General features: G+C 43.8%; 1 protein-coding gene across 7 annotated transcripts in view; it reads left to right on the top strand.

The window, feature by feature from the left end:
- Positions 1-13,301, top strand: part of paqr5b (progestin and adipoQ receptor family member Vb) — a 92,982-nt gene that overhangs the window by 66,406 nt on the left and 13,275 nt on the right. For 6 of the 7 annotated variants that reach the window (XM_072565231.1, XM_072565232.1, XM_072565236.1 and 3 more), the window contains 3 exons: positions 5,641-5,685; positions 9,193-9,289; positions 13,003-13,147. In XM_072565231.1, coding sequence (XP_072421332.1) covers positions 5,641-5,685; positions 9,193-9,289; positions 13,003-13,147 — 287 coding nt within the window. The remainder of the gene's footprint in view (positions 1-5,640; positions 5,686-9,192; positions 9,290-13,002; positions 13,148-13,301) is intronic. The other variant, XM_072565237.1, reaches the window with a different exon arrangement.

The raw sequence follows: 13,301 nt of genomic DNA, 5'->3' as shown, positions 1-13,301 counted from the left end.
GTAAGTCTGCCGGGAGTCACAGCTATGTCAGTGTTATGTGATGGGATGTGAGCAACAACATTCGTCACTCAATGTGATCTAAACTGGTCCCAGATGAGCAAACTCTTTTCATTATGTAGTCCATTAGGTTATAAATTCCAAAGTTCCTTTATCCATTTTCTACATTTACCTCCATCCAACCTTGTGGGTGCACATAGACAACAATTCTTCTTGGCATTATCTCCATTGGCAAAGTTTTTCTCTGAAAAAACAGGCATTGGTTTTAACTTGAGTAAACCTCCTTTTCTCACGGCCAGCGGTTCTCACCAAGACTGTTTACTCTCCTTTTTGGTTCACAGTTTGATTCACCGGCATGTCGAGAGTAATAGGCTACTCTCAACATCCATGTGTCCGATACATGATAACTTGTAGCCTTCCTTCTGCTGATTTCTGATTACAAACTGGTGAAACTGTAATATCTTCTAGTTCAGCAGGCAGCTTTTGTGCAATCTTAGTTCTCTGCCGAACTGCTAAGTCATGCCTTCGCATGAACCTTGCACACTATCCAGTAGTTGCCTTAAAATCTGAAATTCCATCCTTCTTTGATTAGTTTCGTGGATGGATTCAGGTGGCTTCACAACTAACACATTTTCCATTTTCAAGCTCCCACTCAGCAACTTTTTTTCTCCCGCTGTGGCCATTTGTTGGGTTTACCTCCATTGGCACACTTTCATTTGAGCATTGTCTGAAGTTGGTTCGTTATCTTTCTCCAGTCTCTCACAAGTTTCTCTGAAACACAATATTCTCTTGTTGCTACACAGTATTTTGTCTTATCTGCAACTTCAATAATTTTCAGCTTAAATGCTGCTGTACATTTTTTTTTGTTTTTTCTGGAGGACATTTTTATACAAAATGATGAAGGAATTTCAAAACCTCAACTAGGTATATGACTGTATTCCACAATGTTAGTTGTCACCCGACTCTGACCTGAAGCATCTTAAACTTTTGTGATGAATTGGTGTGAATTGTACATCAAGTCACATAATAGCACGTTAAAAAAACTCATTTCCTCATTATAACATTTACGTACAGGATAACACCTAGACCCACAAATGTAGACTTGTTATCTGTGAAGAATTGGGTCGACTTTCTAGATGGGTATATGAATGGGAAGGGTTTGGAGGGATATGGGCTGGGTGCTGGCAGGTGGGACGAGTTTGGTTGGGATATCTGGTTGGAATGGGCGACTTATACCGAAAGGTCTGTTTCTGTGCTGTACATCTCTGACGTTTACACAAGACTTATGGAAAATTCCACCTTTTTTAGCCGAAAATAGATTGTTGACTTTTACATGAGATCGACTATTACTCGAGTATATACGGCATTAAATTTTTAATTGCATTGAAATTAAACTAATCTAAATCAATTAAAATGTGCCAACAGTTTTATGGTCCTGATCTCTGCTTTCCAATGGCCCCAGTTTTCAGCTTTTGTTGCTGATATGTTTTCTGAACAGACTCCTAGTCATCACCGTAATCACACTCCCATCTCTATCTGTCCCTACCCTCCCAGACACAATGCTGCAAGCTGTACTTTCATAATTACTGCCATCATTTGTTTTTGATTTTTGTGATTAGCTGAAATGTATTATATCAGGAGACATTTGTTTTTCCCAAAGAAGGAAGTATTTCAGCTGGGATTTCCATTCTGCTGGCTGTCCGGTGATCCAAGCTGAAAATCACATCTTTGCGAGGTTGTTAGATTGATGTAAGACACGATGGCCTGTGAGATTGAGTGGTCCCACAACAACCCCAGAGGAAAGTAGAGAGAATGGAGAAGAACTAGAGACATTTATTATCACATCATCACTTAAAGGCTCCCCCCCCCTCCCACACCCCCACCAAGAGAGAACTCATTAGAACTCCAAACTCAAATGTCATTTGAAAGGAAACAGTAAAAGGAGATAGAGTTGACTTGCTTTTTTTTCATTTAAAAAAATTCTTGGGGAATAACTGATCCCTGGTACATTCTCTTATTTTCCTAATGTACTCTGTACAGCTGTAATGTAATGTAAACCTTTTTTCTTGATTTTTCTCTTTTTTTTGTATCTACGGTTTCTACCTAAGCACTTTGTACCCAAGATGTTGCCCTGTGTTGGCATTATTGTACACTTTTCACTGTACTCCTGTCCTTTTGTAACTTGAATATGCATGACGATAAACCTCATTTTAATTCTCCATGGCAAGGCGTTTTGACCGTGATGTGAAAGTGCCGGTGTTGGACTGGGGTGGACAAATTCCAAAGTCACATGACACCAGGTTATAGACCAACAGGTTTTTGTGAAATCACAAGCTTTTGGGAATGCTCTGAAATTTGACTAATTGGTATCCTTCTCCTCATGTATTTTAATTGTTCCCTATGAAATTTAGCATTCCTGCATCAGTCCTGATGAGAACAAGGCAAAAAGTTCTCTATGTCCAAGTGACTGGTTGAAAGAATAGTTGGTTTTTTTTCTGTAACTCATATTTTCTCATAAAAGTCAGGACATAAGTATTCTATAGGAAAAGGCAGAGTAGATCGAGATAAACTATTTCCACTGGTTGGAGATTCTGGAAGTAGAGTGGCATAGATTAAAAGTAAGGACTAGAGACAGATGTTAGGAAGCACTTCTACATATAAGGGTGGTGGATGTTTCGAACTGTGTTCCACAAACAGCATTGGATGCTGGATCCATTGTTAATCTTAAATATTTGTCTAATCTCAGATTTGTTAAGCAAAACTGTTAAGAGAAATGAGCCAAAAACAGGTTTATGGAGTAAGAGCACAGACAACCATTAAATGGTGGGATAGGCTCAATGGGCTGAATGGCCTCCTTCTGTTCCTATATTCCTATATTATAACAGAAACAACATTTGGCCCATCTGGTCTATGTTATTAATGCTGTACACAAACCTTATTCTCAGCTTCCTTCATCTTACCTTATCCTTCTATTCTTATATGTTTATCTCAATTCCCCTAACATAAACAATGTGGTGGCACGGTGGCTCAGTAGTTAGCACTGTTGCCTCACAGTACCAGGGTCCCAGGTTCGATTCCAGCCTCGAGCAACTGTCTGTGTGGAGTTTGCACATTCTCCCCGTGTTTGCGTGGGTTTCCTCCAGGTGCTCCGGTTTCCTCCCACAGTCCAAAGATCTGCAGGTTAGGTGAATTGGCCATGCTAAACTGCCCATAGTGTTAGGTGCATTAGTCAGAGGGAAATGGGACTGGGTGGGTTACTCTTTGGAGGGTCGGTGTGGACTTGTTGGGCCAAAGGACCTGTTTCCACACTGTAGGGAATCTAATCTAATACAACTCATCTCAATTACTCCACATGATAACAAGGTCCACATTCTAACCACTCCCATCAAAGAGTTAAGGTGGCTCAGTGGTTAGCACTGCTGCCTCATAGAGCCAGGGACCTGAGTTCAATTCCATCCTTAGGTGACTGTTTGTTTGTGTGGAGTTTGCACTTTCTCCCTGTGTCTGTGTGGGTTTCCTCCGGGTGCTCTGGTTCCGTCCCACAGTCCAAGATGTGCAGATTAGGTGGATCGGCTGTGCTACCTTGCACTGTAGTGTGCAGACTAGGTGGGTTACCTATGATGTTTGGGAGGTCAGAGTGGGATGCTCTTCGGAGGGTCAGTGCAGACTTGGTGGGCTGAAAGTCAAGATTAGAGTGGTGCTGGAAATGCACAGTAGCTCAGGGAGCATCCGAGGAGCAGGAAAATCGACATTTCGGGCAGGATCCCTTCATCATCATTGATGGGCTGAAAGGCATCTTCCCGTTGTCGAATTGTAGTTAGCAGGAAATTGCACCATCTCCTGGCTGGTTGTGGAACTGTTACTCCATCAGGATTGCAAGGGAGTGTTAGAATTAGGTTTACACTGTGTTTGAAATTAATTTAAAAGCAGAAGCTGACAGAAATACATAGTTTTTCCTTCAATATCTGCTAATAGAAAGAGCATTTCAGCTCTGTACTAATTACTTCTCATCGCAGATGCTGACAGTCCTGTTATGTGTATCCATCATCTTCTATTTTCATGACAGGTTGGATTTTTTTTTGATACGAGTCTTTAGAGTGGATTTGTTATTTCAGAGTGTTTGAGTGCTACCTCACACTGAGCTGTAGTCTTTTTTTTCAAAGAAACACTTCAGATTCAAAGATAAGCTCACATTAGTGGGAAGATTTTATTTCCATTATTGAGCTGCATCGCTACTGTGATGTGACTGCACTAAAAGTACATAGCTGAAGGGAAAAGAATAATTTTTTCTCAGGCTGGAACTTTCTCTTAACATGTGATGTTTTGGATTTTTGAATTTTTATTTCGTCTTTCTTTACTGTAGCTGAAACTTGTTTGTGATCTTGATTAGAAAGATCAGCAGGGTTTTTCCACACTGGGACTTTTCCACACTGGGACATTTTTCTGTTGTCTGAGCACCATGTGTATGTCAAGATTAGAGTGATGCTGGAAAAGCACAGCCAGTCAGGCAGCATCCGAGGAGCAGGAAAATCGACGTTTCATCAGGAATTATTCCAGCACCACTCTAATCTTGACTCTAATCTCCAGCATTTGCAGTCCTCACTTTCACCACCATGTGTATGTGACAGGTTCTACTGGTTACAAATGACTGACACTGTCCCATCGTAAAGGTTAGATTATTGCATTCACACATCTTCTTTTACATTCTTGGCATGACCCAGAACACTTCATAGCCAATGCAATGCTTTTTGAATTGTAGTCGTTGTTGTAATGTAGGTAACGTTGCAGGAAATTTGCACATAGCCGGATCCCAGAAGTGTCAGTGAAATACTGATCTGGATTCCTGCTTTGAATGTTGACTGACAGTTAAGTTCTCCCTAGAACACCACGGATAACTCCACAACTCAGAATCTTTATCAACACCTGAGGGGATCGAGAGGACTTAGGAACACTAGAACATAGGAAGAAAAGAAGGCCATTCAGCCCCTTGAGCCCGTTCCACCATTCAGTGAGCTCATGGCTGATCCGTGGCCTAACTCTGTATATCTGCCTTTGGCACATATCCCTTAATATCTCTGCTTAACAATAGCTGAAGGGAAAAGAATCATTTCTCAGATTTAAAATGAACAATTGATCCGGCATCCCTTGCCATTTGTGAAAGAGAGTTCCCTACCACCCCTTGTGTGTAGAAGTGCTTCTGAACATCTCTCCTGAATGGTCTAGATCTAATTCTCAGACTATGACTGCTAGTTCTAGAATCCCCAACCAGTGGAAATAGTTTACTTTCCCTGTGTAGATACCCTTTGATGGTGCAGCATTTAGAACCACGCAAATGCAATTGTGAGTTACATGCCCGAGTCAAGTTTGAAATAGCAACCTCTGACAGAGGTTCCTACGAAGCACGGCTGATATATTATTGACATCCTGTTGATGAACAAATGAAGAAAGTTTTGCCAAATACCTCTTCATCGAGACCTGGTTTGGATGACAATGCAGGATCATTGAGCTTTTTGTTTACTCTGCCCCGTCTGCATTACTGTGAGACATGTATGTAAAATACTGCTATCTCTAATATCTTGGTTACTAATCCAACACCTGCCATTTCCTTCCTTTCAACTCCCTGCTCTGGTAACTCCTGCACAGGCTAGGCATGCCTTTCATCAATTATAACCGCAGCATCGTGGAGAGGTAAATGACAGCGAGAGGACAATAAGATTTGAAAAATGATCAGCATGCTTCTTGTGTGGGTGTTTAACATGCCTGTTCCAACTTCTCCTTGTGCTATTTTAATACTGTATTAAACAAGTTATAACCAGTGTTAAAATAATGCCAAATCATGCAGAATGAACACATGAAACTGTAATGTGGGAACGGCAGTGATTAGTTTTATTTTGCACCTTATTCTGCTTGGTTATGGCAGCTTCAGTATTTAACTTTGTTCTTAGAACATTACAGCGCAGTACAGGCCCTTTGGCCCTAGATGATGTGTTAACGTGTGAAAAGAATCTGAACCTAATCTAACCTACACTATTTAATTTTTAATCCATATATACCGATAGAAAGTGTTAAGGTTTTCCTTGACCCTATCTACCAATGACTTCTCATGTCCCCTCCTGGCTCTTCTTAGCTCTCTCTTTAGGTCTTTCCTGGCTAACTTGTAACTCTCAAGTGCCCAAACTGAACCTTCTCATCTACATACTGTGTCAGGAATTGGACACACTGGACTTGAGTTATAGGATTCCCAGTCAATATTTGGAAAGTTGAAGTTCCCCAAAACAATTAGCCTGTCACTGTCACTCCAATCGAGAATCATCTTTGCTATCCTTTCCTCTAAATCTCTGAAATTATTCGGAGGCCTATAGAAAAATCCCAACAGGGTGACCTCTCTTTTCTTGTTTCTAACCTCAGCCCAGAGCTGAAAATGTGTTGCTGGAAAAGCGCAGCTGGTCAGGCAGCATCCAAGGAACAGGAGAATCGACGTTTTGGGCATGAGCCTTTCCTGAAGAAGGGCTCATGCCCAAAACGTCGATTCTCCTGTTCCTTGGATGCTGCCTGACCAGCTGCGCTTTTCCAGCAACACATTTTCAGCTCTGATATCCAGCATCTGCAGTCCTCACTTTCTCCTAACCTCAGCCCATACTACCTCAGTAGACTAGTCTTCAAACATCCTTTCTGCCACCACAATGCTGTCCTTGATTAATAATGCCACACCTCCCCCCTCTTTTACCATCTTCTCTGTTCTTACTGAAACATCAAAATCCCAGAACCTGCAATAACCATTCCTGTCCCTGCTCAACCCATGTCTCCGAAATGGCCACAACATCAAAGTCCCAGGTACCAACCCATGCTGCAAGATTACCCCATCTAATTCTGGATGCTCCTGGCATTGAAATCAACGCACTTCAAACCAACTTTTTGCTTGCCGCTGCCCTCTGGCGAACTTGAAATCTTATTTCTGACCTCCCTACTCCTGTATAATGGAACTACAAGTTGCCCCTGCTGAATTAGTTTAAACCCTCCCAAAGAGCATTAGCAAATTTTCCCCCCAGGATATTGGTACCCCTCTGGTTTAGGTGAAGACCATCCTGTTTGTAGAGGTCCAACCTACCCCAGAAAGAGCCCCAATTATCTAGGAATCCAAAACCCTCTCTCCTGCACCATCCCTGTGGCCATGTGTTCAATCCCTCCCTCTCCCTGACCTTACTAGCATGTAGCACTGGCAACAGACCAGAGATAACAACTCTATTTGTCTTAGCTCTAAGCTTCTACCCCAGCTCCCTGAATTTCTGCCTTAAATCCCCATCTCTCTTCCTACCTATGTCGTTGGTGCCTATGTGAACCACGACTTGGGGCTGCTCCCCCTCACCTGCAAGGATCCCGAAAATATGATTAGAGACATCATGAACCCTGGCACCTTGGAGACAACACACCAACCGTGAGTCTCTCTCATTCCCACAGAACCTCTTGTCTGTCCCCCTAACTATGGAGTCCCCAATGACTACTGCTCTGCTCCTCTTCTCCCTTCCCTTCTGAGCAACAGGGACAGACTCTGTGCCAAAGACCTGTACCCCATGACGTACCCCGGTAAGTCCACCCCCAACAGTATCCAAAATGTTATATTTGTTGTTGAGGGGAACGGCCACAGGGGATCCCTGTACTGTCTGCTGGTTCCCTTTCCATCCCCTGACAGTAACTTGTCTACCTTCTTCTTGTACCTGAGGTGTCACTACCTCTCTGTGACTCCTCTCAATAACCTCCTCCACCTCCTGAATGATCTGAAGTTCATCCAGTTCCAGCTCCAGTTCCCTAACATGATTTTCAAGGGGTTGGGTGTGCTTCCCGCAGTTGCAGTTAGCCTGAACGCTCTAGTGGTGACCCTTACCTCCCACGTTCTGCAGGAGGAACATTCAACTGCCCTAATCTCCATTCCCACTACTTTAAATTCCCAACGAGACTACTGAAAACTCCTTGCAGGCCAAGCTAATTTTACTCCCCTTTCCACTAACTGGAGGAACCCCACAATCATAGTGACAGCATCCAGTGAAATATCCTGGGAAGGTTTCCCTGCGATTTCCAACCTCACCCCTGGACTTTCTCCCAAGACACACACTCCATGTTGTGAGCCCCATTCTCGCTTCTTGGAGCCGTAAAACTCAGAAACGTGGCTGCATGGCCTACCCATCTCGGGTAGAAACCATTCCTTTGACCCTGTTGTCGCTATATAAGGTAGAACACTTCCTCACCATGGCCCTGTCTCAATTGCCATTACGCCCTCAGTGAAAGACAGTGGCAGGATTGAGAGGGCCTCGGAGATTCGGTGACAAGGTGAGATCTGATCCCAGGCCCCCACCTTAGTACCAACACCACCACTCTGCCCATCTATTATCTTGTGGGTAACTCGAGACATCCATGCTGAAATATCATTGTGTGAGTGTTTGAGTTCATAGCCTCAATAAAATTGCCTTGTCATGTTTGCTTTGCTTGAGTTTGGCTACTTTTCTTTGGGAACTAGACCAACCTTGGACAGCATGAAGGTGAAGTGCTCTTGATTTGCGGCATGTGTTGGTTTATGTTGATTGTAACTGTAACCCTCTGTCCTTGTTCTGTGTGTTTTGAACTGCGTTATTTTCTTTCTTCAGTGTGGTGTAGGTGCTGGGTCATGCAAACCAAAGACAAAAATCCCAGTTTCGAAATCAGCCTGGTCAATTCCAGCCTGCAACATTACAAGACGGCTGTGCAGCTGGAGGAGGGGTCAAGGGAAGGGGTTGTTGGATGAGGGGGTTTGGGGAATTACGCTCCCAGCTGACATCCTGCTTTCCTGGTGGATGGTGCGAGGAGACAGAACAGGATCTGGCTTGGGTGTGCTACCCCCTGTGGTAGATCAGCCTATTGGTATTCACCACCCGAGTGGCAATGCAAGAAGTGGCCATTTGGATGGGACAAGGAAGGGAGGGTCTCGTCCACCCCCTCCCTCCCTCCACTCCATCTTCAATCCCTGGGATTGCTGCAATAAGCAAACAGAGTGCATGTTGGAATTGAACCTGCATTGAACTAACCAAAACAAATCTCAAATTCCCGCCATTTCCACATTCAACTGTAATTCAGGAGATGGGGTGGGGCAGTGGGGGGAGGTTATTCAGGTTAAAAGAAATACTGAAGAGTACTTTACATACCTCATGATTGCTCTTGTTTCAGATCTCCGGAACTGGATCATCCCAACCTGAGTAAAGTACTGCGGATTGTGGCCTTTGCTTATCCATATTTCTTTGACAACATCCCACTGTTTTACAGGGTAGGTCTGTGAGAAAGCAGCATCGATGCAACATCTTAAGATGTCAGTTCTGTAGTCAGTAGGCCTCAGTGTTTATATGCCTCCGATCTCCTGTCCAATCAATGGCCCTCCTGTCAATTGGGTCCGAAATGGAAAATAGGAACAGGAGTAGGCCATTTGGCCCTTCGAGCTTGCTCTGCTGTTCAATCTGAACATGGCTGATCCTCAGCCTCAAGACTATATTCCCCACAGAGGCCAGAATTCCTTCACCAAATCACCCTTTATTTACATGTGCACAGAATATGGACTTTGAACAGAGTCAGTCCCTAGAGTGAGGAGAGTCCCTGTGACTCCTGTTTATATCTGTCAACCAGGATTCCCTGATGGGCCCAGGTTCACAACCCCATTTGGGGAACTCATCCTACAAGATCCACCAGGCCAACCTCGTTCCAATCACCACACACTTTCTCTCCATACCCCTTGACGCCTGCAACATCTTAAAAATTTATCATTCTCTTTCTGGAATGTACTCGGTGACCAGACCTCCTCATGGTAGCAAATTCCACGCCCTCTGAATGAAGAAATGTTTCCTCATCTCTGTATCCTGAGACTTCGACCCCTGGTCCGAGACTGTCCAATCAGACCAAGCATCCTCTCTGTAACTAGTCGATCCAACCCTGTTAGAATATTTATACATTTCAATGAGACCCCCTCTCAGTGAGGGCAAGGGTGAGGTGATAGCCTCCGACAGTCAGAGATTATATTATTGACTGGCTTACCCAGTTAATGCAACAAGTCACTGAGCAATAAGATCTGAGTCAGCCCAGTTTGTATCACGTTGGTTAATCCCAGGCAGAGTGGTTTCAGGAGGGACTAAAGATAATCTCCCCATCTCTTAGTATGGCAGGGTCAGTCATAATTATCCAGCATCTCCTGTCAGGAAGCAAGGAGTTGGCTATGAAGACTGTTGCAGAGGAATAGCCAGCTAATATTCAGCTGAGAAATTTTCAGGCTCTGAAATCTGAGTGTCAGCACAAAAACGATTGATTCACCTTTGTCCTGACCTTGTGTGGTCTCTGATGGAGCCACAATCTCAAACTACTTTGGATTCTTCAATGGGATGTAGGCATCAAAGGTAAAGCCAGCTTCGGTTGCTCATCCCGAATTGACCAAATGGGCTACGGTAGGTCACCACCTTAAACTGCTGCAGTCTGCACAGGAAAACAAGCAGTAGAAGGAGAAGCAGACCATTCAGCCCATCAATGCTGCTACTCAGTACTTTCAAAGCTGATCTTACGTTTCAATTCCACTTTCCTACCTAATCTATTGATTCCCTACCTTTTGAGGTAGAGAATTCCAAACACTCTCAACCCTTTGAGTGAAGAATTCTGGTCACCCTTCTAAAGGAAAGATGTTGTTAAATTTGAGGATGCAGGAAAGATTTCCAAGGATGTTGCAAGGGCTGGAGGTTTTGAACGATAGGGGGATGCTGAATAGGCTGGGGCTGTTCTCCTTAGACCGTTGGAGGCTGAGGGGTGACCTTTATTGGTTTATAAAATCATGAGGGGCATGGAGAGGGTGAATAGCCAAGATCTTTCTCCTAAGGTGAAACTAGAGGGCAAAGGTTTAGGGTGAGAGGGGAAGGGGTAAAAAAGGACCTGAGGGGTAACACAGAAGGGTGGTGCGTGTATGGAATGAGCTGCCAGAGGAAGTGGTGGAGGTTGGCACAATTACAATATTTAAAAGGCATCTGGATGGGTACATGAATAGGAAGGGTTTGGAGGGATATGGACTAAATGCTGGCAAATGGGACTAGGTCAGATTGGGATATCTGGTCAGCATGGATGAGTTAGACCGAAGGGTGTTTCCATGGTGTACGACTCTATAAGAAAACTTCCAGTTATCACATCCTTAAGTGATTGTTCCTTATCCTGATACAGTGCCCCCTGAAGGAACAGCAGAAACTCTCAGGATTTCCTTCCAGCCCTTTCTGAATCTTATTGGAGATGGCTGCTCACCTTTCTAAACTCCAGAGAATGTAGAGTCCTTGAGGTCCAATGATCAGAAACGGGCCCTTCATGCCATCAGTTCTATATCATTCAAACACAAGCACCGAACTAGTTTAATATTGACCCAGTTTATGTAGCCTCTCAGTCGAGGACAGCTCCCTCACCCACAGGGCTGATGAGAAGGAAGATCTGAAAAAATTAAGCACACTCAGGGTGTAGATTTTGCTCCCACTCTTCCCTCCCCCCCCCCCCCCCCCCCCCCCTCCCCTATTCTCTTAATTTATGAGAATTTTGAGTAGGAGTCTTCAAGGACTTGCATACTGAAGATGCCTACATTTGAGGTGGGTAGCTGGCACATTTGATATTTGCCTGTTTTCAATGTAGCAACAATGCATGTCTACAGGAAATTGGGAGGGTGTCATAGTGACCCAAAATGGGTTCCTCCTCGTGCTCATTTTACCACCAAAAATTGGACTTGTCACCAATTTCCTCTCCCTTGTAGGTTCATGCATAAATGATGCAGTGGGGTTTGAGGGTTGGTTTGCTCAGTTGGCTGGATGGCTAGTTTCTGATGCCAATAGCTTGCGTTTCCTACACCAGTTAAGTTACCACGAAGGCCCCTACTTCTCAATCTTACCTGAGGCATGGTGACCTTTAGCTTAAACTCACCACCAGTTGTCTCTAATGCCCTATGAGGGACTATGGTAACTTTGCCTTATGTACAGGGAGGTATAAGTACCAGCTGAAGCCAGTACCACTTGAGAAAAACCAACTACTTAAATATTGGGGTCAGACTATTGTTGGGTTTTTAAAAATCTATGACTGTAAATGTTGCGTAAAGTGTATAAATCAAATACAAGTGAAATGAACCTACCAATGAACAAACCATCCTCGAAAGACAAAGGACAAGAAAATGTTAGAGGCTTTGTTATTTTTAAAAAATAGAATTGTGTAAAGCTGTAGAAACAAGGTTTGTATTTTGATTTCTTTCATGATCATTCATGGGCATTAGCTGGGCCTGCCTTTGTTACCTGTCCCTTATTGCCCATGGGAGGGTGGTGGGCTTGAACCTCTGTACTCCGCTAGCGATTGGTGCTGCTGGCAGGCAGTTTCCTGGATTTTTGACCCAGCGACACTGAAGGAACAACGATATATTTCCAAATCATGCTGCTGCGTGGCTTGAAGGGCAGGTTTCCGCACTGAGAAAAAACCCTTCACCCTCACTGATCCACACCAGTATTTCTGCTCCACACAAAGCTCTGCCCATCTTAATGCATTGAACATGATCAGCGTCTCCCCCTCTCTCTCATGCACTTAGCTATATCTGTGCTGCTCAGCTCCACTAGCTGTGTGATGATGGGTTTCACATGCTCTATCAGGATCCTGGGCTGCTCTGTCACAGCTTTTAAACCAGATCCTGTTTTGCCATGATTTCCACACTGCTGCATAATGAAAAGGAAACAGCAGCTATTTCATTAACATCCTTGTATCGGTCTAAAGCTGGTGAAACATTTCCAAAATCAAAAAATATTTCCTCCTGAAGTTGAAAGTCTGAAAACTGTGTGAAGACAGTTTCTCGAGGTTACTAAAGGCTAAGCAACAAATACCAGCCCAGCCAGTGATGTCCATATCCCATGAATGATTCTATTAAAAAATTTGGGATTTTAGCTATTTGTTGTTAAATGAACTGAATCAGTTTCTGTTTTATTTTTCTTCTGTGTGCAGTTGTTCCTATGCTCCGGGGAAGGTTGTGCTCACAATGAAACAGTTCCTATCCACTACAGACATGTGGCACTTGCCTTTCTGACTTGCTTCCTGTTTGTGACGCACTTACCGGAGCGCCTTGCTCCAGGGAGGTTTGACTACATCGGTAAGGAGTTGTGAAAAGTTGGAATCTCTGTGCTGTAAGCTCAATGTTATCCTTAGTTTTGTGATCCTTTGTGTTACTCACTCAAATCCATTATTGCCAACCCCATGAATTAACCCCATGAATTAACCCCTTAGTGTGTCCAAAATTGTGGGTA

The sequence above is a fragment of the Chiloscyllium punctatum genome, chromosome 48 (assembly GCF_047496795.1).
Source record: "Chiloscyllium punctatum isolate Juve2018m chromosome 48, sChiPun1.3, whole genome shotgun sequence".
Classification (NCBI taxonomy): Eukaryota; Metazoa; Chordata; class Chondrichthyes; order Orectolobiformes; family Hemiscylliidae; genus Chiloscyllium; species Chiloscyllium punctatum.
This window is presented reverse-complemented; position numbering and strand designations above follow the sequence as displayed.